Raw genomic sequence first — 27,923 nt, 5'->3', positions numbered from 1 at the left:
TCACATCCAACTACTGACCAGTTCAACCAATCAGCAGGTGCTGCTGCCTTTGCCTCCTCAGTAGAAACAGGTACTGAAAAAACAGAAAAAAACCCACCAAAATCCTTGGCACTGTGAAATGGTTCAACATTAGAAATGGTAAGGTTTTATCAGTGAAAAAACATTAAAAACCTGCTTTGCTACTGAACCCAAAGGACCATAGGACCTTTCTTATGTGTTTTCCCCCACTAGAATATGAGCTCCTTGAGAATAGGAAATGTCTTTGCTTTTCTATTTCTTAAGTCTGCTCTTAACAGGGGGAGGGGAAGGAAGGGAGAAGTACATGAATACTTTTCCATTCATTCATTCTTTATGGTACAGTAATATGACTTTACATCCATTCACTATAATTTGCTCACTTGCCAGAACTGATGGGCCCCCACCTTGTTTCCAGTTGTTTACTATAACAAAAAGTGCTGCTAACAAATATTTTTGTACGTGATTCCTTTATCAAAAAGGTAAATTCCTAGTAATGCTGGGTTATAGGAAAAGCACAGTTTGTAAGTTTGGAGGTGCAGTTTCAAACTACTCCCCATAATTGTTTGAGCAGTTCACAGTTTTACCAAAAGGACATATAGCCTCCAATAAGACTTCCAACAACTGTTCTCAATTTTCTGTGATTTTTGTCAGTCTGGTATGTATAATATGAAACTTCAGAGTTGTATGAATTTTAATTTCTCTAAAAATTATTGATGTAGAGCATTTTTAGTATAATTTTGACAGTTTATATTTCTATATCTGAGAATTACCTGTTCTCTGACAATTTATCTATTGGGGAATGTCATTTACCTACTTCTCTGAATTCTTTTATCAATCTTGGACGTTAGAAATTTTTTGGAAAAAAATTTAAGGCTTGCTCTCACCCAATTAATTGACTCTATTTTGATATTGCCTTAGAATTTTAATTTTATGTAACTAAAATTGTTCAGTTTATCTTTTCAAATCATCACTATTCATGGATTAGATAATAACTGTTCCCTAACAAGAGCTGTAAAAGGTATCTCCTTTGTCATTTACTCTGTTTATCGCACAACTCCTTAGATTTAGGTCATGAATCCATTTGGGAAGCTAGGTGGTGCAGTGAATAGAGTGCTGGGCGTGGAGTCAGGAAGAACAATCTGAATTCAAATCTGGTCTCTTTCCAGCTGTGTAACCCTGGGCAAGTCACTTAACCTTGTCTGTCTCAGTTTTCTCATCTGTAAAAATGAACTGGAGAAATAACAAACCAATTTAGTATCTTTTCCAAGAAAACCCCAAATGGAGTCATGAAGAGTCAGACACAACTGAAACAACTAAACAACAACACCATTAATATGACATAAGATGGTCTAAACCTAATTTCTACCAGATTTCTTTCCAGTTTTCCTAGCAAAGTCTATAAGAAAAGAGACTTTAATCTGATAGTTGTGACATACTACTACTATGTTTTATTGTGTCTAGGTCTTCTTTAGCTAATCTGCTCTATTACTGATTATGTTATTATTATAGTTATATTATTTATACTATAAAATAGTTATATTTATATGTAATTATACATATAGTTATATATAATTCATTTTTATAATATATTTGTATTTCATAATATAATTTATATTATATAATTATTAATTATATTTTTTAACTATTAGTAAGAGGTTGCAATACATGTGTACAGCTACAGATAACATATATTGATATCGAGTACTGCTACATCCTTTTAATTCATACTTGTAAAAAACTATTTTCTTTGATGTTCTTGAAATTTTTTTCTTTGTGGATAAGTTTTGGAATTATTATTCTTAGACCTATAAAGCAAACCAATGGCTATTTGGTTGGTCTAGCAGACTATGTAAATTAATTTAGTAGTTGTACTGAATAAGTCTGCAGTATGTCTTGCTTGCTGGATAAACTACAAATTATTTTATATGTTCTGCAGCTATTGCAAATAGGATATCTTTTTCTATGTCTTTCTACTGGGTTTTGTTAGTAACATCCAGATGACTGCTGATTTTGTGCATTAATTTTGTATCCTATTAATTTAATGAAATTATTTCAATTCATGTGTAACTGAAATCTATTGTTCTCTAAGCAAATATTTTCAAATATATGTGTATTCAAACAGTAATAATTTTGTTTCCTTTTTGTCTATGTATATTCTCTTAATTTCCTTTTCTTATTGCTATACATATCTAGACCTATATTAAATGATAGTAGTGATAATGACTGTATCACAATGGGGAACATGCAACCTCGAGGCCACATCTGCAGATTCCTTATCCATGCACTGTTTTACCTTTCATCTTTCTTTGAACAGTCTCTAATGCTTCTATAGTACTGGTAATGCTAATTCTTAGTTTGTAATAGACCACTAATCACCATTTTAAGGAAAGATCCATTTATTCCTATACTTTATTATTAGCTCTTTTTAAAAAAATTACATATTTTGTCAAAAGCTTTTCCCATGTCCAGTGAAGCAATCACGAAAATTTTGCAGTTGTTCTTAATTTTTGTTTTCCTAATGCTAAACCAGACAGAATTCTTCCAAGAAATGCAAACTGAAGCATTCTGCTAATATCCGATTCATTATTTTTGCATTAACATTCAAAAGATACTGGTCTATAAATTTCTTTCTCTACTTTCTTTCTTCCCCATTTAAGCGTCACAAAAAATAATACATAGAAATTTGGGAGGATTACTTCTTTATTTTTACAAACAACATAGTATTGGAGTTAACTGTTCTTTAAATCTGTGATAGAATACAGACTCTTTTATATGTGAGCTCATTTGTTTCTCGTTCAATTTCTTTCATAAAAAGTTTGTTTGTTTAAATTCCTTACTTCAGTTAATCTGAGTATTTTAGATTTTTTAAAGTATTAACATATTTCTTCAAAGTTATAAGATTTGTTGATATTTTACTGGGAAAAATATATTTTAACAGTTTCCTTTATTTCCTCTTTATTTGGTATATAATTCCTTCTGCATTGCTTTTATATTTGTGATTTGGTTCTTCTCTCCTTTTTAGGATCAAAATACCTAAAGGTTTTTCTATTTTATGAATCTTTTCAAGAAATGAACTCCTAATTTCACTTCTTTTGCTTTCAAATAAATCTCATTTTTTCAAAGCTATATTTGTGTCCGTTTTTTGATTTGTTCTTTTCCTTGTACTTTTTTAGTTGCATGCTTCACTGATCTTTTGTTTCTCTTTTTGTTGATGAACATGTTCAAAGAATTAAATTTTCCCCCAGAGAATTGGTTTGTCCATATTTTAAAAGTTTTGATATTTTAATCATTGAAGCAGTTGATGGTGTATTGGATATGTATTGGCAGATCTGGAGTCAGGAATATCATTTAATCTGTGAAATGGAGATAATAATAGTACCTACCTCACAAGGTTGTTATGAGGATGATATAAGATAATATTTAGTTGTTTTTTTTTTTTTTTTACAGAGCTTAACAGAGTGACTAGAATATGGTAGGTGCTATAAAAATGCTTATTCCTTTCCCTTGCCCTTACTCCTTTTCATTTTCATTGTTTTCTTCGATAGAATTTATAGTTTGTATCATTGGCACTCTGACCCACACATTCTTTAGGACTATATTACTCAGTTTCCATTTAAGTTTGAATGCTTCAATTCAATTGATTAATAACTTTCATTGTATGATAGTCAATAAAAGATATGTTCTCCTTTCTCTACATCTCCTTATGAGTTTTTATATAGTGGTACATGGTCAATTTGTGTATAGGTTCATGCAAAATTAACGTGTGTGTGTGTATTCTTTATGATTTTTATCTTTTGCTTACATTTGCTTAAGGGTGAAAGGGAAGCATTAAACCCCCCAATTTTTCATTTATTGTCTCTCCTTGCAATTAAATTGGATTTCCTTTAAGCTTTAAGCATCTAGATACTATGCCATTAATGAATACATACATTTTTAGAATTGATATCATTTCATTCTTTATGGAAAACTTAAGGTTATCTTTCTAAACATACCTTTTTTTATTATCCTCTTGTCTGAGATCATGATTGCCATCCTCATTTTTTGTATTTACCTGAGGCAAAATGTACGATACTCCCAGATATCACCTGAGCTCTCTGTAACTCTCTGTTTCAAGTACGTGTTCTGTCAACAACTTATTGTTGGGTTCTGCTTTTTAATATATTCTGTTACCCTCCTTTTTATGGGTGAGCTCATCTCATTCTCATTCACAGTTATAATATCTACATTTTTTCTTTCATCATATCTTATAATAAGGCTTCCTTTCTTCCCCAAGTCTCCCCCCTTTTACAAAGAAAATTAGATGGTGAGTAAAAGAGTTTATGAAATATACTCCCTTAACTGTAGTTATAGTGGTCTGTTGCTAATCCTGAGCCTTTCCTCTCTTTCCCTAGCCCACTCATGAGTTGCTGCATTTTAGCCCTTCTTTCTCTCCTTTTAAACTGACTTCATAATCTGACTTTCATTACTAAAGTTTATTTAGCTTGTTACTATTCTCTCCTGAAGTGTGCCATTTCCCTTAAAGTCCCTCTTTTACTCATCTCAGCCTATTTCCCTGTTGATTTTAGTGAATTTTTACAATAAACATCTAATAAGCATATTCAACCTTTTTTCTCCCAGATTACCGAGGTGTTTTCCTTACCCTTACACCTCCATGTCTATACATTTTTTTCTTTCTACACACTCCAATGACAAGAAATAGGAAGTCCCTCTATATTCCATTTCTCTTCTTTGTCATATTCACTTTTCCTCCATTAAAAAAAAAAAATCCTTCTTAATATAACTAAAATAGCAAACAACTCCATCAAGGCCCTGAATTGGTTTCTCTCTGTCACCTCATTGGCTCCTGAAAACAGTGGAGAAATACAATATGCCCCTATCAGGACATAAGCACTTGATCATAATGTAGTATCATCACATTTCTCAAGTACAGTTAACTCTAGGTTTTTCTTCTCTCCTATGTTTACATTTCAAAGATTCTACACAGCTCTGGTTTACTCAAGAGGAATGCTAGCAAGTCCTTTATACTATAAAAGATCCATTTTTTTCATTGTAAAATTATACTCACTTTTGCAGGATATGTGATCCTCATGAACCATTTTTTCTTGTGTTTTATGGTATATCATAATATACCAAATCATTACAGGATTTTCTCTCTTTCCTAGTAGCTGCTTTAGTAAATCTGTGAGAGGAAGCTTGGAGCTAGGCCCTGTGGTTCTTCAACATTCTCAGAATATAAGCTCAGCCCTAGGCTGGAACAAGGAACAGGAAGTACATCTATAGCAAGCTTCACCCAGTTCCACAATCTATAGCTCCCAATTAACTCTAGGAACTTTCCCCTAACCCTAGTTATGTAGGCTCTGTGAGTTTCCTTGTATGTTCCAGAGGTTCATGACTTCCAGAGGAACTCAATGACTGGCAAAGTCTGAACCAGAGTACATTGGTTTTAGGCTCACCACTCAGGGTGTTCCCTAAACCCCACTGCATTGATTTGCCTGGTTTCTTTGTGCAGTCTCTTACCTGAAAGTTTGCAGCTTGTGTGCCTACTCATCACAGCTGTACTTGAGGAATATCGTTTTGAAAGCTATGTGGATGAAGAGGTAATAGAGAAGGAAGACACATAAGCCAAGGAGGCTGAAACAATAATATGAACAAAAGGTGATGAAGGCTTGAACCAGGTAAACTGAGTGCAGATAATATATCTATGTACATCAAACCACAATACCAGGATACAATATCTACCAGCACTAATTGCCATCTTCTTTGCAGTAAAAGAAAAAAAAAGTCTTCTACTAAATTGTATCTTTTCTAAGCATCTACATAGGTATAATAATTAAACTATTTGTAAACCTTAATGCACTTTTTTATTTACAAAGAAATTACACACTAGTCAGCAGTGTTCTAACAGGATAATCTTAACTAAGTGATACTCTCTAGAAGAAACAAACTTTATCTTTGTTTCTCAAGAGAAAACTGAAGAGATTTTGTATCAATATACAGTGAATAGCTATAAGCATGTCTATCACTAAAAGTTTGAAAGTTTATTAGTGAAGAGATCTAACTTAGAGTGAGAAATTTAGAATATTTAAATATGACTGAAATGTTTTCTAGACTCAGCAAACTGAACAGATAAAGGATGTCTCAATTCCTTGTTACATGACATATGCCAAAAAGCAAAAACTAATTTGCAGATGTATATGAAGGCATAAGTCTTCATATGGGTTATCATCAATGTTTTACCTTTTATCATCATGTTTTACCCTTTAAACTTTCTGAAGTCACTATGAAAATTCCAAGAGCAACAAATTAAAACAAAACAAAACAAATAAGAAAAACCCAGTCTCCCCCTAAACTCTTGCAAAAAACTCAGCACTCTGTGAGAATATTGATAAGCAATACAGAGATTGATAAAAAGTAATGTGAAAGGGTAGCCCTAAAAATCATGGAGATGAGTAAAGGCCTGCTGTAGGAAATAGCACATGAGTTGTGATTTGAAGGAAGGGTTATTCATTCTAAGGAGAGATAGAAAGGGAGAGTTAGAAGAGTGGTACATTCCAAGCAACTATCAATAGCACAAGCTGGGCCTGATCCATGAGCACAGGCTTCATTCTCTCTGCAATGCTCCAGTGCCGCAGTCTCATTCTGGACAAATATACCTGACATCCACAATCAAGGTACCAGCTGTCAATTGTGCCCTGGGGAACTGATGAAATAGATGAGAAAACCTGAACCATCTTTGCCAAAATCTACAAATCATAGAAAAAGGAGACGAAGTGGGTTTGATAGTCTGTAGACCCTCACTCAAATTCATCTATTTTAGTGTTGGTGAACTAAGGTCTCACCAACTTGTCTGAGGAAACAATGCCAGCTTTGTAAATGAGGAAATGAATTAGAATGAATTTTCCAAATCTCAAATAAGCAAGGATGGAAATGTTTCAGGTTTTTTTTCCCATGATAGTCCCAACAGATTACTGTAAAGTTCATAATAGCAACATATGGTATTAGAGTCTCTGGTACAGGATCTAAAAGGGGTGGGGAGTCACATTAAGAACATGGCAATGATGTCACAAAATATGAGTATTAATATTTGGAGAAGGTTAATTTGCAAGTGAAGTTTTGTAATCTAAAATGAAAACCAGAATTGTAAAATAATCACATTGGATTATGAGAAATTCAGGAAAACTCTGTTCAGAATAAAGAATAAATTAGAAACAAAAGAAACACATTTTGAAGGGCAAATGATTATGTTAAAAATAGCAAAATCCTTACCTTGAAAAGACTGTTTAGCTCTATCTACTAGTTCATCAATTGGATAACTGGCCAAATTCCCCCTGGCATGCTTGGTTTTGCAGTAGGTACAAGCATTGAGACACCTGTTCAACAATAAGAAATAAATACTGTTCAATAACTCCTAAAAACATAATAGCAAGAATACAAAATACTAGAAAAACTTGGATTTTGAAGAAATCAGGATCAAAATTTTACACAATGTACTAAAATTAGGTCCAAATGAATAAACAATTTTAACATGAGATGACATTCTATTAAAATAAAAACAATTGGCTGTTGTCTTTCGTGTTTGAATATCATACCAAAATGATATCACTATGTTGGGATCAAAGTACAGTATGTCTGACTGTGGCTAAACAGACCAAGAGTAGCTCAGAACGCTCTACCACAGTTTGCGCACAAATAGTCCATATGAACATATGGAGTGGAGATGGCTTTAAATTTGCACATTTCATTTTTCTTTTGAGCTACTGCAATTCTGTTTTATTCATAGAGTACAGTGCCTTCTTTGATGTAGGCGCACCATGGTGGACGGTCCTGTTCCACTGTCTCCCATGTCTCACAACTGATTCCAAAGTTCTTCAGAGAGACCTAGAGAATGTCCTCGTATCTCTTCTTCTGACCTCCATATGAGTGCTTGCCTTGGAGTTCTCCGTAAAATAGTATTTTAGGCAAATGTACATTTGACATTCAAACAGAGTGCCATGAAGTTGTGCTCTCTGCAGTAGGGTTTGAATGTTTGGCAGTTCACCCTGAGAAAGGACCTCTATGGCTGGTATTTTATCTTGCCAGGTGATCTTCAGAATCAGGTAATTCAAATGGAAGCAACGTGATTGTCAATCATGGTGCTGGTATATCGTCCAGGTTTCATAGGTACACAACAATGAAGTCAGTACAATGGCTCTGCAGACCATCGTACGCAGTCTAATACATCTTCTCTCTCACAATTTCCTTCAAACCTCTCAAACACTGAGCTAACTCTGGCAATGAGTCCGTCAACCTCATCATTTCTGTGTATATCCCAGGAAAGTCTAGTGCCAAGGTGAGTGAACTTATCTACAGCATTCAAAATTTCTCCATCCCCTGAAATTGATGGTTCCACAGATGGATGGTGTAGTGCCGACTGGTGGAGAATCTGTGTTTTCATGGTGTTAACTGTTAGGCCAAAATTAGTACAAGCAGTAGAGAATCAATCCATACTTTGCTGCATCTCAGCCTCAGAGGCTGCACTGAGTGTACGATCAAATAGAAACAATTAGAGGAAAATAGAAAATACCTTTCAGATTTATGATTTAAGAAGAAATTCATTAAGTACAACATCTATAAAAGGAATAGAAAAGAGCATAAAAGTCAAAACAGAAAATTTTAATTATATTAAATTTTAAAAAGCTTTTCACCAACAAAGCCAACGTATTTAGTATTCACATTAAATACCTTTGACAACCAAAATAGATAGGGAATTGCCTCAATTAAATAAGACCAAAAGTATTATATCGTGACAGATGAGTGGTCAAAAAAGATGAACAAGTAGTTTTCAAAAGAATTGCAATTGATTAATAATTGCATAAAAGGACTACAGATCACTGATGGTAAGAGAAATGTAAAGGAAAACAGTTCTGAAATTTCACCTCACACTCAAGAGATTCTCAAAGATGAATGAAAAAATTTGAACTCATTCCCAATGGTTAACAATGATTAGCAACTGAACTTCTACACCCACAATGCCAGTGATGCTGAACCAACACCTATTGAAGAATAAATCCACATTCCTCAACTCTAGCTGTCCCCACTCCCTCATTCTCATCCCCCTATACCCATTCTCAATCCATATCTGATCACACCTTTCCTCTATACTCTCTGGAACTCTCAATCTACAATAGCCCATATTTTATTGGAGATTTCACCTTTTCATGCTCCTTGCCTAACAATGCTTTTGAAAAAAATGAGGCTGTTTGCTATGAGTTCCCTCTTCTTCCCTCTTCCTCACCTCTCTTGCTTATCAAGCTACTTATCTGATCTCTACTTCTTCATCTCCTTTGGTAGATCCTCTTCTAGACTATGCCCTCTAACTATAAGCATAAAAAAACTTTTAATCATCCAGAAATAATGACCAACCATTTAGACTTAAGACTCCTGTAAAATTCAGGAACTCAATACCATTTAACAGAGACTTTCATTTACTTATATACAATTAACAAATTGTTTAAGAAAAGGAGAGTTGTGCCAATTTCTTCAACTGTCACAGAACAAAAGACCTTTCACGCTTAACTACTAGAAGCCAAAACCAAAAATTGACAGCCGTTGAACAGAAAGGAAGATGCAAAATCCTGAACAGACCATGACTGTTATGATGAATGCTGCTGAAACATTCATACCACACCTACTCATCTCTGCACAGGTTTTTACATGGCTACATGCCAAGCAACAATTGAAAACCTCAAAGGATAGGAGTCAGTTTTTGCTTTACTCTTAATAGCTTTACTCTGAAATTTTAGAAAAAAAAGAATTGGCTTGCTCTGAATTTTTTTTAATCTATGAGAAAAACAACAAAGACAAAATAAGTTTACCTGAAAAAGGAACTTCATAGCAAGTCATAAAAAATCAATAATATCGGTTTAATTTGTAAATATTTATCAAAAGAATCAAAACAAACTCTAAGACATAATAATGGATAAAAAAATTATCTTTCACTCTATGATTCTCTGTCCCTCTCCAGTTCTAAGTTTATTCAAAGATTATATGTTTATTTTAAATGTTTCATTTATGTTACATTTATTCTGATAGATCCTTATAATTAGGATACTATGGTTCTGTTTTTCCTAGTGAAATCTGATTTTCAAAAATGATTTTTTAGCATTAACACTGCAACTTGGCATATTATGCTTCACTTATCTAGATTTGATCCACATATATATTGTGAAACAATGGACATCTTTTTTTCAAAGATATAAAATGCTAAGCCTTAAGTAGTAACTGAACCTTAGAAAACCATACTATGGTCTAGCTATATTTCAACATATTGAAATATCAATAATAAAAAACGCAAACTTAAAGTTAGGAAACAAACACTTCACGTGCGTAAGTGGCAGTAGACATGACTGTTCAACCCAGTCTACTATGAGAATTATTCAGTTTAGTTTCCAAAGTTTTTTGAACAAATGAAAGATAACGTGTACTTTTTTTGAAGCATAAGTTGTCCAACTAGAGTCAGATTATACATGCAAATAATGTTATTATGTACCAACTTAAAACAAAACTAATATGTAGACATATTAAAGGGGAATTTCAAAAGACAATCAATATATTAAAAAGTTAACATCAAGTATAGCCTAAATTTTTAAAAAAAACTACCTAGCCAAGAAGAATATGTTTTGACTTTGTGGGTTTCATTTTTTTTATTCCTTGCAGAACTAACTTATTCTTTAAATAGGCAATGTACTACTTGAAACACTTCCATGAGAGGAGCAATCATTATTCTCAGTACAGCCATAAAATCACCAGATGAAAACAGACCACAAACTAAATGAGTCAGAAATAGTAGTCTTGTTGATTTAAAATATATCTCCATAAAGCATGTGACCTGAAAGACCTAGAAAGTAAGATTTCAAATATACTTGGCATTAAGTTGAAGTTTTACATCCACAGAAGTACAGAATTTATTCAAATTTTATATAAATTTTAGTGGAACTTAACCTAAAGAAAAGAAAAATTGATGTTCATTTTTAGCACAAATTCCACAGAGAAAACAAGATTATACTGTAGTAGTGCATACTTTCTTGATAGCATAGATAATTCAGTTATGGAGGAGGTAATTGTCACTCTAGCACTTGTAAGGCAGAGGGGGAAGAAGAAATGCCAAGATTGGGAATTCCCTTGGTATATAACCATGAGAAAATTAGTCAAGGCAAGGAATATACAAACATGATCCTTGATTCCACAAGACCACTGATAAAGTAAGTTACCCATCTCCTGATGATGGATTCAAGTGGCAGAATAAAACATCTTTTTGGACAGAAATTATGTGGAAATGTGCTTTGTTTGATTATGCTTACTGTTGTAAAAAACTGGGTTTTTTTCCTTTTTCACTTGAGGAGGGCTAAGTTTGAAGTGAATGGTGTTAAGACAAAGGTTTCCATAAAAGGAAAAATAGAAAAAAGAAAAAGAAAGATCACTGAAGAATTTGTTTTAATCCTCCAAAGAAAACAGAAGGAAGGCCTTAAGCACTTACTAATGAACAGAGCAGCTTTAAAAGTTTCATGTTGAACTCATTACATACCTCAAAAGTAAATTATATGTATATGTAACAAATTAGAAGTTTCGCGTATAAATTCCTGTTCTATTGCACTGTATTTAGAAGGTGCTCATTTCACTTAGTGTTTGAGAATTTGTGTGTAGACACATACACTTACATGCGCGTGTGTGTGTGTAAGAATCCTTGAGTTTGGAAAGGAAGAATCTCGGAATCTGAGATGAGCAAGCAGAGGATCAAAAATCCAGGAGAAGAGACTGGGGAAACAAAATGTCAGGAAACCTCTGAATTCGAAAGTATAAGCCAACTACGTGGGCAAGAAGTCTTTTTAGGTTCCACATAAAGGGTATTACTGATATACAGAACACAAATATGAAGAGGACAACTTGACATTGATACTTCTATTTTCTAGGGAAGTTTCTTACCCTACGGTCTGGGCCCACAATGGTCTCAAAGTGTGGGAAGATCTCATTTCAGTGGTGGTGATGAATTTGTGTATCTGCTGACACTAAGTTAGGAGAGGACAGGAAAACAAGCATCTCTTGATAGCAAAGAAATTCTGAAACTGTTATACTTGAAAAGTTCTACAATCAGGATAAAAATCAATTGTTTTAGCTATAAATCTACCTATTGTCTACGAATTATTTGGAAGAAATAACTGATAATTTTCCTTTCAAACTGATTATCCCACTACATTTCTTTCAAGTTGGATTGTATAAAAATGTTTTCCTAAAAAACCAAAACAACATAAACAAAAAATGCAACAAAGACAATACATATATATATACACACACACACGTAGGATTTAATTGTTTAGAACTAAACCAAATGATGAAAACTGTGAATAAACACGGCTCCAGAGAGGAGGTAATATTCTCCCATCCTACCACTTTGCAAAGGTCCACAAGTGCTGCACACTGTACATGTTTTGAGACTATCCATATACTGATCACATATGGAAATTTTCCCCTATTTTGTTCTTTTTTTAATCTAAAAAAAAATACTACTTGCTATATTAGATGGCTTTCTGAGAAGAATACTTAGGAACACTATTGCAATTTAAAAAGAATATCTCAATAAAAATTTATTTTTGAAAAAAAAACCAACGAAACACATGGTAGGATTCTGAACATTTTCTATTCTATGTAAAACTAATGGTTTACCTCCTAAGAGACAATCACATATCCCAAAGAGTAGCAACGTTTTTTCTATTTGTTTACTAAAACAGCATTATTTTAAATGACAAAATTCTGTAAAATAGAAAACTTGTTTTTCTTAAAAGTATACTGTCTTCTATAAATTTTAGCATTTTAGTTATATAAAGAACTGACAGTAGTCAACAAATTAAGCAAAAGAAAAACAGAGCAGTAATTCAGTTTGATACTTGGGTTTTAAGAATACAGAGCATTCATATCTAAATGTACCTTTCATATTAGTTCTAAAGAACAAAATAGTATTAAAATAAAGTTCATCATAAAAATGAAGGAAATAGTTCTAAAATAATTTAAATTCTTTTATTTTATAATAAACTAAATTAGACTCGATATTTTAAGTTGTGGTTTTTAAAAATTAAAACCCTTCTAAAACTACTTTGAATGGGGGAACTTGTATTCATAGATTTTTTGAAACAGCAGTTAAAAGTTTAAGTCCATAAATAAAATTTGCTGAGGACTCTGATCTTCTATCCTACACATAGCTACAAAGTGCTTCCTAACTGCCAGTTACAATCAATCAACCTGTAATGTCTTTTCACTTTAGGAGATGCAGATTGCACAACTAAATTCTAAGTTGTAAAAATTATCAATAAGATAATTAGAGATGAAAGGGACCTTAGATATTATCTATGAATATCAAACTATGGATTAAAATGATTCTAAGATGCAGCACTCCAAATCTGTGACAGTATGGCAAAAGGAGAGATAGATGGTCCTCCATTTCCAATAAGCAATTGGTTTTTGAAATCTGTCTTTGATTTTACAAGATTTAAACATATATTGCTTAAGTCTTTAATATGAAAAGACGTGTATCACATTATAATTAAGTATATCTTTGATGAATAGTCCATGTTTCCAAATCTAACTTTGACTACAGCTCACAGATTCTCAAAGAGGTTCAAATCAAGGGGTTTCCTGGGCAACTGGAACTTGTTTACCTAATCCATCTATTTCTTAACCTTTCTGACATATGGCACAGTGAATGATCATGTTGCAGTATTTCATATCCACTTTAGGATTTCTTCAATTCTAGAACAATTTCAATTCTTGGCATGTCAATATTCTATCAATGGAGATAAGACTTCCAGGCTGATTGAAATAATCCCTAAAAGCATTTTTAGGATGGAAGTTTAAAAGTCTGATGAAGATGCTTGGATCTTACAGAAATAAATTGCCCTCAGAATTCTGACAACAGTTCCGGTATACGCTTCAACGGAAAAGTGATTTTCGTCAGTAAAAAATACTTTCCCTTCCCTCCAGTTTTTTCATGGCTCTCCTATGTAAAGATTTTTTTTCTTTATAGCAACAATTAGCAGATGTCTTTATTAGTCTTCTGGCTATCCTTCCAGCTTCAAGAAGTCTGTAACAAAGTGTAAGGAAATCAATAATAACTGCTCCAGATACTGGGTCCCTTTCAAGATTTTGCTTTACTTCTAGGGATTAAGTTGTTTCAAAAACAACAAATTCTGTCAGTTTTGTGCGGTTTTTTTTTTTTTACGTTTTCATTTCAATCTCAATTTCCTTTATGCTTTGGTCCAAATAATCCTGTTTCACCACGGGTCTTAATGGATCTTAAAACACTTTACCTTTCCTCACCAACAGTCAATGCAGTATCTCTAACACACGTTGGAATGTGAGCTTTATAGGCTTCAATATTTACACATTTCCTGGGGTAATATCCATTTTTTTTAAAACCAGAGACAAAACAAAACACAACAAAAGAGAGCACTGAAACACATGGGTATGGCATGAAATCTAGCACTCAAATGTCAGAACTAACTGAAGATGAGGAAGCCAAGTCAATAGGCTATCGTAAGGCAATCTAACATCAGTACAAGTACAATCACATGACTGTTGTTATAAAAAATGAAACGATCTCAAAATTATTTCATGCCTCAACTAATTGGCATAATTACTGTAGCTATACAAATCATTACACCACTCTGACCTTCCATTTCCTCATTTCTAAAATGAGTATAACAGTGTCTGCAGTTCCTACACCTCACAGTGCTGTTGTGAAGATCTAATAAGATACAGTATATAATAGCTCTGTAACAATTAAGGCTCTATATAATCATTGGCAATAATTACACAAATTAATTATTAAATAAATAATACATTTGTTAAGCGCATACTCTGTGCAAAGTACCATGCTAAGTGTGGAGGATATAAATACACAAGTGTCTCTCAAAGAGAGCTCTCACATTCTAATGGGAGAAACAAAACATAGGAAAAGTTTCAGCTATAAGTTAGACTGAAAAATCTTAAGGCTCTTTAAGGAATAGTGGCAAAATAGTTGGTAATCATTCTTCTTTAATGTCATTTCTACTGATAGAATTATATTAGTTTCTGATATTGAACCATCTGATAGTGCAAAGGACTTCAATGGCAGGAACTTTTCTTTCCTTTTCTGAGTCTTCAGTACCTTTGTCTAGAACATCTACAAAAACAGTTGCTTCGCTGCATCTCTACAGGGTTTATTCCTGCGATGATTGTAGCTGAAAGCAAGGCTATTCCCAAGGCTCTATGGTTTAGTTTTCCAGATTGTCTCCTTTGAGGTTTGAAGGGAAATGGTGGTCACTGTGGTGCTGCTGGTGGTGGTGGTGGTGGCAGTGTTTGATTTGCTGGGAACATATTGCTTGAATAATAAACTTGCACATAATTATACAATTAAAATTGAATTTCTCTTAGTTTTTAATAGCTTTTCTTAAAAGGGCTAATATTCTGAACTTATAATCATTTAGGTGCTCAGGTTTTTTAAACTATCCAAGTTTTCCATCTCTTATTGTCATGTAGAAGAACCTGGTTGTCATTTCTTTACAACACTGTTTAGTTTTTTCCTGTATTCCTGGGATGGAACTGGTCTCAATCACCACCACCTTTAACCACCTTACTGATCACCTAAGGAAACACACAAAAAAATTCCACCAGCATGAAGTTAAGCAACTTATCTGACTTGTTGGATGTCTAAAGACCACAAAAAATCACCATATTCTGATCTAAAACACAGTTCTATAAGGGAAAGATAAAGGTTAACACGAAGGAAAGATGGGGATGTCTCTAAAAAAGCTAAGTACTACTGTATCCTTATTGTAAATATTGCTGTATTATGGCAAAGTAAACCTCTGGTTAACTGTTCCATGACTTATAAATGCCTCATTTCCCCACCAGACTGAATCTGAAAAGGAAGGGTGTCCATCCCCCCAATAACAAAATATTCCAAGAAAACTATTTTTTGAAAAATCTGAATCAGGAATCTCTTTAAACAATATTTATTATACATGTTCAGTCCTTTCCATGTGGAAATAGTAGCATTTTTTTTAGTTCTGTCATTACATAGTTTAAATTTTAACTTTAAATATATATTTGCAATCACTGTTGCTATGATAAAAATTAAGGGCTTTGAATTACCATGTGCCTCAACTCACTGTGTATCCTTGGGATTGCTTAGATAATGCAAGTGTTAAAATGCATATTCTCCCCTTCCTTTGATCAGACCCAGCTATCTAACTATGTCTGAATCCTTCTGAACTTGATCATACTGGGCTATTCTCTGATACTGTGATTAACTGAAGAATTTATGTTGTCATTTTATTTAGTGTATCAAAGGCTTATACTGGTCATACTCTTCTTTACTCAAGACAATGTGGTTGCTTTGAAATTTCCCATAGCATTTTTCAGTTGCCTAATACTCCAATGATAACTATGCAAATTGCTTCCCAGTGATTAGGGATTCTGAGAGCAAGGGTACATGTAAAATATGATTGGTACTTTCCGTGGGAAAAACTTAAGAGAACCTATCATCTTCACTGAAATAATGGACTGCTTCTGTTGTTGTTCAGTCATTTTAGCTGTGCCTGACTCTTTGTGATCCTACTTGAGATTTTCTTGGCAAAGATACCTGAGTGGTCTGCCATATCCTCCAGCTCATTTTATAGATGAGGAAACTGAGGGTTACGTGATTTGTTCAAGGTCACATACCTAGTAAGTGCTTGAGGCTAGATTTGAACTCTGGACTTCCTGACTCCAGGCCAAGCTACCTACTACACCAACTACTGTGCTTCCAAACTACTTATACATATACAAATCTCTCTATATAGGTATTATAGTGCTTTGCAAATATTACCTCATTTGGTCTTCACAGAAGCCCTGTGAGCTAGATATTACAGCCATCAATGACTCATATAGATTTTGCTAATGGTTTAACTTCAATGAGCCACAAAGTTTATAGTGGGATTATCCAGAGATCAAGGTTAGGACAAGGGATATTTAACATCTTTATCAATGATTTAAATAAAAGCACAGATGAACATGCCAAAACAAGGAGAGCAAGCTAAAACAACAGATGACAGAGATAATATTCAGAAAAGATCCTGACAGTCTCAAGAGCTTTAGTATCAAAACTTTAATCAAAATGGGGGTCACTAAACCATACATACAGAGCGCACAGTTTTAAAATATTTTATTGTATTTTTATTTTATTAAATATTTTCCAATTACATATTAATCTGGTTTGAGCTATATTAAGCAGTGTTATGGACTGATGTTTGACATCACTGGTCTAGAGCACTAGGTTGAATTGAATATGATGAAATTCCATAGAGATAAATGCAAAGGCTTATCTAATTCAAAGAGGTACAATTCGACAGCACTTTATCTGAAGAAAGATTTGGGAGTTGTGGTGGAATACAAACCCAATGTGATTCAATAATGGGAACCTCAGACAAAGAAAGTTGATGAGAGCCTGGGCTGTATCACAAGATTCCTATCTTCCAGGCATATAAAGGTGGCAGTCCCTCTGTGCTCTGCCCTAGTGACATCTAGAATCAAACTGGCATTCTTCCTATTTTTCACATGACACTCCATCTCCTCTCTCCTTACCTAGCTATCCCCCCTACCTAGAACTCTCTATCCTCAATCCCCTTTTAGGACCACTAATTTCCTTTAACCCTGAGCTTAAGTACAAGAGTCTACACTAAATGTTTCCTAATTCATCCAGCCTGTATTTTCTTAGTATAAACTTTGTATGTCCATTATACATGTGTGTGTGCATGTTGTCTTTGACAGAATGTTTAAAAAGATTTTATTAGCTCTACTAAATAAAAGAGAATAAAAGACTGCTTGGGGAAGATGGAATAATAATAATAGACAATGGGGAGAAGGAAGAATGACAACAGTTATTTTTCAACCCTATTTTTTCTAACAAGAAGAATAATATTTAGACTAGAATAGATACAACAAAAATTGTTAATAGTTGAAACCTAAGGTAAGTGTGTGTATATAAGAGAGTTGCCTTTACTCAGTTCAAGTCACCAGTATCAGAAAAACTCTCACAGAGGATACTGAAAGAACAACAAAATGGTTATTGATCTATCACTGGTGATCTTTCAAAGACTATGAAGAATGAGAGAAATAGAACATGACCAAAAAGGGATAAATGCTGACATAATTTTCAAAAAAGGGCACAGGTACTATATAGATCAATGAGCTTGATATGAATCCTGGAAAATTCTAGTATGTTTTTAAAGGTTTAGTTTAGGAGCATCTAGATAAGGAAGCCACAAGGGGAAAAAATTTCTTGGCTTTAGAACAGGTCTGGCCAGAATTACTTATTTCCTTTTCTGACAAAATTATTAGACTACAAAAGCAGAAAACTAGATTGGATATAGTTTATCTAGATTTTAACAAAGCACTTGACAAAAATCTCTCATGTTAGACTAGAAAGAAAAGATAAATCTTTATATATAAAAGAACAGTATAGCTTGGTAATTTCAGAATTAGTTAATGGTTAGATTCAAAATGTCAGCATAGAAGGAGGCCCCAGGTACAGCATACCAGAGGTTCTGTCTTAGTGACTCTACGGTACATTTCTCTCAGTGATTGAGATATACGATATATAGTATCCTTATCAAAATTGCAGAAACAAAAATTTGGGAGAAATAGAAGAATCTGACGCAAAAATATTAAAGATACTGGACTACATCTAACAATAAATTTAATAGAGATAAAAGTAAAGTTGGTTGGTTTTTTTAACCTGAGCTCAAAAATTCAGCCTCAAGAATATGATGAAAAAGATTTGTCTAGAAAGAAATACAAATGAAGACAATATAGGAGTTCAAGTGGACTGAAAGTCAAATAAAAATGAACTGCATGATATGGTAGCCTGTAACAGCAAGGTAATCTGAAGTTGCATTAAGAGATAAACACAGTGCTCTGAAAAAAGAAAGTGATATTCCTACTACTCTGCCACATTTGGACCACAAAGAAATTTTGTATTAAGATAGATGTGACACATTTTACACAGGGCATGGATAAGATGAAAAGTATGGAGAAGAGAATAAAGAAAATAATGAACTTTAGCTCATGATTATATTTTAATAACTTGAAGAAACTAGGATTGCTAAGCCTGAAGATAAGATTTGAGTGAGATATGATAGCAGTTTTCATATAATTGAAGGGTTGTCATATGAAAGAGGGATTAAGTATGTTGCGCAGAGCCAGGAGAAATGTATAAAAGTTGCAGAAATGCAGATTTTGTGTCAACCAATGAAGAAGCATTTGTTAACCGCCTACTTTGGGGCAGGCAATAAAACTTCCTAACAATTAGAGATATCCAAAAGTGGTTGTCAGCTGCTTTTGAAGATAATTACTTCTCCCTTACTAGAATTCTTTGATAAATATGTAAGCATTTATCAAATACTTTGTAGAAAGGCTTCATGGTGATGGAATGAGTTAAACAAAATGGCATTGCGTCTTTCAGATTCTGTAATTCTGCATGAGTTCCAAAACCCAAGATTTTAATGTATAATAATGATCATACCAAAAATAATATCTATGTACTTATATTCACGTAATAGTTTAACATATATTATTTGAGTAGAATTTTTATACCCAAGGCAGTATGCACTAGACAAGATATACAATATATGTTAACAACAGTGTTTTTGGATGGACATAGGCTTTTACATTTCAAACATCAAACTGGTTTCACCAAATGATCATAGATTCTCAGGGCTATATGGGGTTCAGACAATTTATTTAGACCTGTTTTTTAGATTTAAATATTGCAGTCATAGGACAGGTTCATTTTTAAAGATAGTGTCCAACATGTCAATATCAGTATATTATTTATTGTACCGAGCACAGCTTGCCATCATTGATATAACAGTGAATTACCTAAGTGCAAGGTTCCAGGATGTTTAAACATATATATAAAGAAACTAGCTGTATTACGTTTATATCAGAAAAAGTTGATATTCTTTTTCCACTATAAAATAATACAGCTGATTTTGATGGTTCATAGAAATTAAGTTCTATAATGTATAAATGTTTACCAATCAATCCTAACTCCTAATACGTTAACAGTTTAGTTTAAATGTACTTGGCCTTCTTCCTATTACAGAGCCGTCTTTCCCATGCAAAACTAAAGCAGTAAGCAGTCCCACATTGGTTGTTTGTATTTCATAACTGCTTTCAGACAGGACAAGAAATGTACTGCCTACACACCATTTCTCAGCATCAACACCCATATTCTTATGCAATTTTAAATTTAGTTGGCAGGTTGTGGACATTTTTTCCAACCACAAATAAAAACTTCTTTTGATACTCTACAATGTGTGTTCAAGGAAATGTTCCCAATAAAAAAGGCCATTTAAAACAATAAAATAAAAATGTAGCATCAGTATCAAGAAACTTGGGATAAGCCTGCTCCTCCACTATCATTTCTTCTATTTAAGCTGTTCTGTTTGTTGTATATTTTTAAGAGAAAAAAAAAAAATCTACATTATGAGATGGCTCATGGAAGCAAGATACGAGGAGAAATTTCATTTGTTTACTTTGTTCTGAAGTTCTGGAAAGTATTTTTTCTTATTGTTTGCCTTGTGATGTTCAGGTATTTTTACTTCTCATGTTCTTCTGGGAGACCTATGATCACTAAGCTGTCTCTAAGTATCAAGTCTTTTTTTAAAGATTAATTTTTTTTGTTACATTTTAAGTTCCAAAATTTCTTCTGCCTTCTCTCCCCACCCTGAACTAGAGGGGGCCACTATTTGACATATTTAAAAATATATGTAAAACCACACTATGCATACTTCTATTTATCAGTTTCTCTGCAAGTGGACAAGCATCTCACTTCATAGAATCTTTGTAGCTGATTTGAGTGGAATTCATAATAATGTGATCATTCACAATTATTCTTCAAACAATACTGTTGCTACTATTCACAATGTTCTCTTGGTTGTGTTCTCTTTACTTTTCATTATTTCATGCAAGTCTTTCCACGTTTTTCTAAAATCTACCCACTCATCATTTCTTATATTATGGCAGCATTCTATCACAATCATATACCACAACTTGGTGAGACATTCTTCAGCATCAAGTCTTTAATAACAATATGTTTTGCTTATGTGGAAAATATTTGTTTTCTTAACATACTTGTATTTTGCTTTTTTCTTCCCAATTGTCTTTCATATATATATTATTTGTGATAAAATGTAAATATGGGTTTTTAATTAAGAATTAATTTAAGGATTGCATGAAGTCACAAAACCAACAAGATAGAGGATGAGATATTTTCCCAACCCTTTCCCTCCCAAGAGAAATTATGCACTAGAAGTAGAGGAATTACAAATGTTTCCAAAAGACTTTAAAAATGCAAGAAGTTCCAATAAGATAACTCATACAGATATTTCCCTCCTGCTAGATGTTGGCGAGCATACTTTGCCTCTGCAAATCCTCTGGAGTACTTACTACTGTAACAAGAGGTTGATTTCATCTCTGCCCAGCCCTGTATGGAGGATGGAGAGACTACTGGTATTCCTCTTCCTCAGGGCAACTCTTGATTAGGATTGTTGATGCGGTTTGTTGTTATTTGTCCTCAAAGAGAATCAAGGACATCAGAAGGGTGATTACTTGACTAGCAAGTGAATTGTATTTAAGTGAGGCACAGCTGTGGAAAGTCATCAGCCTCATGCCAGTGGCAAGACATAGGTCAAGACCACTGGCAATGGCCTAGGATGCAGTGGGAGAACTTTGCCTTTTTAAGTTAGGGTTACAATGATAATCTATACTCAGGAAGTGGCATAGGAGTATCACTGAGAAATTGAATGATTAGATGTGGGTCAGATCAAGTGATAAAAGATGGAGAGACTAAATGTCCTGCTGTTCTTCACTATCTGACTGTAGATGACCCCATGGACTGTAGCCCGCCAATACTGTCCACGGGCATTTCTTGGCAAAGATTCTGGAGTGGTTTGCCATTTCCTTCTCCAGTAGATGAAGTCAAACAGAAGTTAAGTGATTTGCCCAGAGTTACACAGCTAGTAAGGATCTGATGTGGGATTTGAACTCAGGTCTTATTGACTTCAGGCCTAGCATTCTATTCTCTGAGCCACTTTGCTACCTACCAAAAGTACTGCTGTTCCCTGGGTCATCCCAAGTCATCCTGACCTGTCTTGCCACTGGACTCAGATGTTATTGCTCCCTTTCTAAAAGGAAGGACAAATAACAATCCTGAAATATAGCTTGGGGTGGTGGGGGGGAGGGGGCTGGTACAGAGGAAAGAGAGGGAACAGGGCTTGGAAAAGCCCACAGTGATTCAAATGGAGCTACTTGACCATACCTTCAAACGCATATCACTTTAGCTTTCACTGACTAATTAATAAAAGGTCTCCGCCTAAATCTCACTTAACCTACAATGCATAGTCACCCCTTGACTCAATTTAGCATAACCAGATTGCTAAGGAACGTAGGGATCTGAGATAGGTGGGCAGCACAGACTGATGTACCAAGCCTTTAGGAAAAGGGATAGGAATCCCAGTGAGGTCAGTCATACTGGCCCCATAACTACTTGAGATAAGAACCCAAGGCCTGTGAAAAGTAAATTCCCCAACACAGACAGAGGCTGAGGCAGCACTGAGGTCCAGGCTTAGGGGTCTGGAGCAATAGAATAAAAAGCATCTGGAGTGAGAAAATAAGCAAAGGGGGAATATACAATAAAGAAATGAATACATGCACGATAAAACCAAGAAAAATCTCAGGAAGAAAATTAATTCTAAGACCATAAATTATGAGACAACACAAAAATTAAATAGTAAAATGAGTACTGAGGCATCCAGGAAAATAGAGAGTTCCTAAGTAAATATCGCAACACAAAGGAAACTGAACCAAAATGTGATCAAACATGGAACATTGTAATTCATAAGAAAGAATGGAATTATTAAGAAAATAATAATAATAGTAGGAGAATATTAAGAAAATAGTGATTGACAAAATTTATGTCCTGGATAGCAGAAATAATTAGCAAATAATTTATTGAAGTAAAGGACAATTTAGAAGAAAAAAAGCAAAGGATAATAATGTTAATACGTGTGTACACACACACACACACACACACACACAATCTCTACACAAATAAAACACATTAATCTCAAAGGCAGAATGCTAAGAGTCAAATTCTGGATAACAACTCTCCCACAAGAAACCTTCCCAGAATTCGTACATACAAATAAAACAAAATGACAGTTGAAAGAAAACAAAGCAGAGGGGTTGGAGGGGTGGGGGGTTGGTGGTGGTGGTGAGAGAACATTCCTTTGCTCCAAACTCTAATTATATATATATATATATATAAAATACTTAAATCTAAGCAATAAATTTTTCAAGTAAACAGGATAAAGACCTTCAGATACAAAGGAAAGGACATTTGAAAAACACAAGGACACAAGAAAAACACAAAAACTCATCACTAACTAGAAACTCAAGAAGGAGGTGGGAAAAATATTTAAAAAAGCAAAGGAATTTAAGATACAATACAAAATATGTACTGTGCAAAACAGATTAATTATCAATGAAAAAAGACAGTTGTTCAATTAAAATGATATTTTTAAAATTTAAAAAGAAAAAAAGATGTGAGCAGATTATTCAACTTGCAAACACCCCAAATAAATCCTGTGGAGTTCTCATTTTTCATTTAGCAGTTTCTGAATTTCCTCATCATTTTCATCAAACAGTCTTGGTGTTTGCGAGTGTTCTGACCCAGATGAGCAAATGCAGTGCTGTACACCAAATCTCTGAGAGCCGCCCACTCCTTTTCTGCTCCACTGTTGCCAACTGTGTGCTCGCTCAACTTTCCCTCCAAGTCAGCAACAAACTGTTCACACTCAGAGAAGAGCTCTAATTTGTTGACATTAATTCTTCAGGTAGTCATTTTGCCTTGGGGGCAGCACTTTTAATGAATGCAAATATTTAGCATGGAAAGGATAAGTCTGTGATCAGTCCAGCACTCCGCATCACACGTTGCCTTTGTCATTCTCACATCTTGTCTGTCTCTTCTCCCTACAATCGCATAGTCTACTGCATGCCAATGTTTGCTGTGAGGGTGCATCCATGAAGTTTCATTGCATTTAGGTAAATGGAAAACAGTGTTGGTGATGAGAAGGTCGTGAGATGCTCAAGTCTTCAGCAGTAAAAGACCACTGCTGCTGCTGTTTCCAATTCCACTCCTCCCTAGGACTCCCTGCCAAGTCTGGTAGTCTGAGCCTACTCTAGCATTAAAGTCGCCCAGAATTATAAGCTTGTCCTCTTTTGGCACATTGATAAGGGTCTCTAGGTCTTTATAAAATTTTTCTTTGACTTCACCAGGGTTTGTCATCATGGGAACATAGGCACTCATGATGGTGGCATGGTGTTTTCCTGAGAGTGGCAATCGGATTTGACTATGCAACATGGGAGACACTGGCACAGGACCGCTCAGAATGGCATGCCCACATAAGAAAAGATGCTGTGCTCTTTGAGCAAAGCAGAATTGAGATAGCACAAAGTAAACGCAGGGTGCACAAATTTGGGATATCCACCCCAAATATTCATACAGACTATCTGTGCCCAACCTGTGGTTGAGTATTCTGAGCTCATATTAGTCTAATCAGCCACAGTCAGACACACTGAAATTTCACTTTACAACGGTGATGTCATCTTGGTCCTCTTCGAAGACAAAGGACAACAATCAACCAACCAACCAACCCCAAATAAGAGAAACATTTTTTAAAAAAAGGTAAAAACAATAGCCAAGGAAAACATAAGTTATTAAATAAATCCCATCTATAAAAACTTTTAAAAATGAAACTTAAGAGAGAAAAATACCTATTGCACTTTAAAACAAAGAAAAATCTACAGAGGGATCATTGAGATTTTTTTTTCAAAAAGTACACGAGTAAAATTATGAAGTGAGATTTAAAGAAATAAGACAAATGATGGTGGAGAAGCAAGCCTGAAAGACCACGAATAAAAACTCACAATCCCCAACACCATCACTTTACAGGTAAATTAATGTGCTTTGTGGGGCTAACATGCAAAATCAGAGACACCTAAGAGGGCAGGGAGAAGTATGATATACCTTAATCAAGTCCATGGGTAAATAATGAAGGGAGCACAATTCCTATAGTCTTTTAGGATGAAGAAGGGCTGCATGAAAATCGGCAAGATGAAAGGGGAAATAACTAAAAGGGTGCTAGGAACAATTGGATGAGGTTAAAAGTAAAATTTTATTAAATAATAAGTTGCCATTTTCATAGTACTTTTTAAAGTTTCATAGAGCACTTCTAATGATTTTTATGTACCTTATTACATTTGATACTCATCCTAATCCTTTGAGGAGGGCACTGCAACTATTATTCTGCAGCAATTACTCCAGGTACTACTCCAGGCCACTTTTCTAATTGATGAGACCCTAGCCAGGACCACCATTTTATGAGGAGTTCTAGCTATGTTCATTTCAGTCCTGGCCAGACTTCTCTGATCTTCATCAACATCCTTGTCCAACATCCCTCTCAACCTGAGTGGGACTGCCTAGTTTGGGTTGGTATTGCCCAGTACAATACCTGGCACATAGTAAGCTCTTCATAAATATTCTACCTCTCTCTCTTCTCTCTTCTCTCTTCTCTCTTCTCTCTTCTCTCTCTCTCTCTCTCTCTCTCTCTCTCTCTCTCTCTCTCTCTCTCTCTCTTTTCCCACTTATGTAAAGGAATTGCAGCACAGAGAGGTTAAATGATCTGCAAGTTATCATCTCTCCCAAGTCCAAGTGGAAAATTCTTTCCGCTAAACTAAGCTAGATTTTAACGAAGCACTTTATATAAGGAAACAGACAATGAAGCAATATGTTTGATAATTTAACAGTAAAGGGGAAAATGCTCTCCTAAATGCAGAGAATCTAGTCACAGCTAGGTTTGTGCTCTCAGTGTAGTTCTAAGTAGAACATGCATTTATCTTAGATAGTCTTCCTTCTTCTGAAGAGCAGAAGTTAGGGAAAAAGAAAAGAAACTTAAAACTGAAAATCATGAGATTCTTATACTTAACGGTTACAAAACATATCTGTTACTGTGGAGGAACAATAACTCATAGACATCAAGTAAGCTTTCCCCCTTTTTCTAATTTTGAAAATCAAATGAAAACCACAAAAACAAATTCTGAGCCAATACAACTGACAATTTTATGCAACACAGTAAATGTATCCATGCATAAGTGAAGGAATACAATTGACAAATCATATTTTCTGTAAACATATGTACAATTTAGTTGTAAATGTATTAGCCAGAGATATCAAACTATAGTTTGAAATCTTCCCTCTTGAAAATAATTAGAAGTTTAAAGGAAAGACATCATATACGATGGTTATGACTCACATGCTTCTCACACCAAATGCAAAAATCACTAGTGATTTATTTCTTGAAGCAAAAGAGACTGAATCTGGCATTAGTCTGTAAAGCAAGAAATACCACATGCTAGTCAGACACTTGAATGTAATTTTAAAATAAAACCTGGATAAGCATGTGATGAGTGATGATTTCTAAACTTGACCTTTGCTGAAACATACAATTCTTTTTTTAAACTTTAAGAAAAATATCAAAATGCTTAGAAAATGTCAAGTTTCAGAAGTTGAGAGGAGGAAAAAAAGGCAAAGGAAATCTGAGATACAGACATTTTACAAAAAAAAATGGGAAAGCTGAAGTATTTTTTAATTTTTAAAGTATTAACAAATTAATTTTTTAAAAGAAATAATAGTTTTATCTTAAAGGATTTTTGAGTTGGAGGATATATATGTACATATACATATATATCCTCCAACTCTATATATATCAGGGTACACATATCAAGTTAAGCTATATAAGAACAAAAATCTCCTATACAAAAATATCCTATGAGTAGTCATCCAACTTGCAAATGACATTCTTCAATAAGGGAATGTTTAAGAACAGAGAAAGAGAATGTTGATATGTCTAGTAGAGTGGGTTGGTGCCAGACCTTGGAAGATCTTGGATACCCAGATGCAGTTTGGATTTTATTTGAAGGCAACAGAAAGCCATTGGAGGATTTCAAGTAATGAGAAAATCACTCAGAAAGAAGATTAGTTAGGAAAAGTATGAAATATTGGAGGGGGCAGAGCTGGGTTAGGGAGACAGGTTAATGAGAGCCTAGTCTAAGATCATAACAGATAAGTCAAATGTAAAAGATGTTGTGGAGGTACAAACAATAAGATCTGGTAAGTTGTAAGCCAGGACAGAATTCTTAAACCCAAATCATATTCTTAAATAATTGGTAATAGAACAAGAAAGTAAGACAGAGATGGGAATTTATAAAATACAAGTGAAAAGTAAATCTAGCTAAAACTTTCAAAAGGTAGCTCCATTAGAAAACATTTCTATATGCAACATATGGTAGGAATCCCCACTATAAACTTGTATGTATCATTATTTTGGTAATATATATTAGCAAAAAAGATGTGCTGATTTTTAAACCTTTCTAAACTTGCATTAGGTTTTAGGATAAAAACCTAAAAATTATAACAAATGTACACATAAAAACATTTACTCTTTAAAATACTTGAAATCAAAGTCTGCCCCAGGTAACAAATTCATAATTTTAAATGTACATTCTATTATAGAAGGAATGCTTAAACGAAGGAATTACTGTGCCATCAGAGCTCCAGCTGAATACCCTTCATTAGGAAATACCGACCTTAGATGTGTGCTACAGTAAGTTGTTTTGGAAAGAGTCCTCAGGCAGAAAGATCACAGATTCTGTTATTTCCACTGTAAACAAGTTTTTGCTTTTCCTCTGATAAAAAACACTGTGGTTTTTTACAAACTATGGAACACCACTGTTTC

The 27,923-nt window shown here is 34.2% G+C and overlaps 1 protein-coding gene across 2 annotated transcripts in view; it reads right to left on the bottom strand.

Moving 5' to 3' along the window:
- CDKAL1 (CDKAL1 threonylcarbamoyladenosine tRNA methylthiotransferase) overlaps positions 1 to 27,923 on the bottom strand; it is a 637,247-nt gene that overhangs the window by 393,794 nt on the left and 215,530 nt on the right. For both annotated transcript variants that reach the window (XM_072603951.1, XM_072603950.1), the window contains exon 9: positions 7,285 to 7,388. In XM_072603951.1, the coding sequence (XP_072460052.1) occupies positions 7,285 to 7,388 (104 nt within the window). The remainder of the gene's footprint in view (positions 1 to 7,284; positions 7,389 to 27,923) is intronic.

Source organism: Notamacropus eugenii, chromosome 4, assembly GCF_028372415.1.
Source record: "Notamacropus eugenii isolate mMacEug1 chromosome 4, mMacEug1.pri_v2, whole genome shotgun sequence".
In the NCBI taxonomy this organism is placed as follows: Eukaryota; Metazoa; Chordata; class Mammalia; order Diprotodontia; family Macropodidae; genus Notamacropus; species Notamacropus eugenii.
The sequence above is the reverse complement of the archived record's forward strand: the minus strand, read 5'-3'. Positions and strand labels throughout refer to the sequence as shown.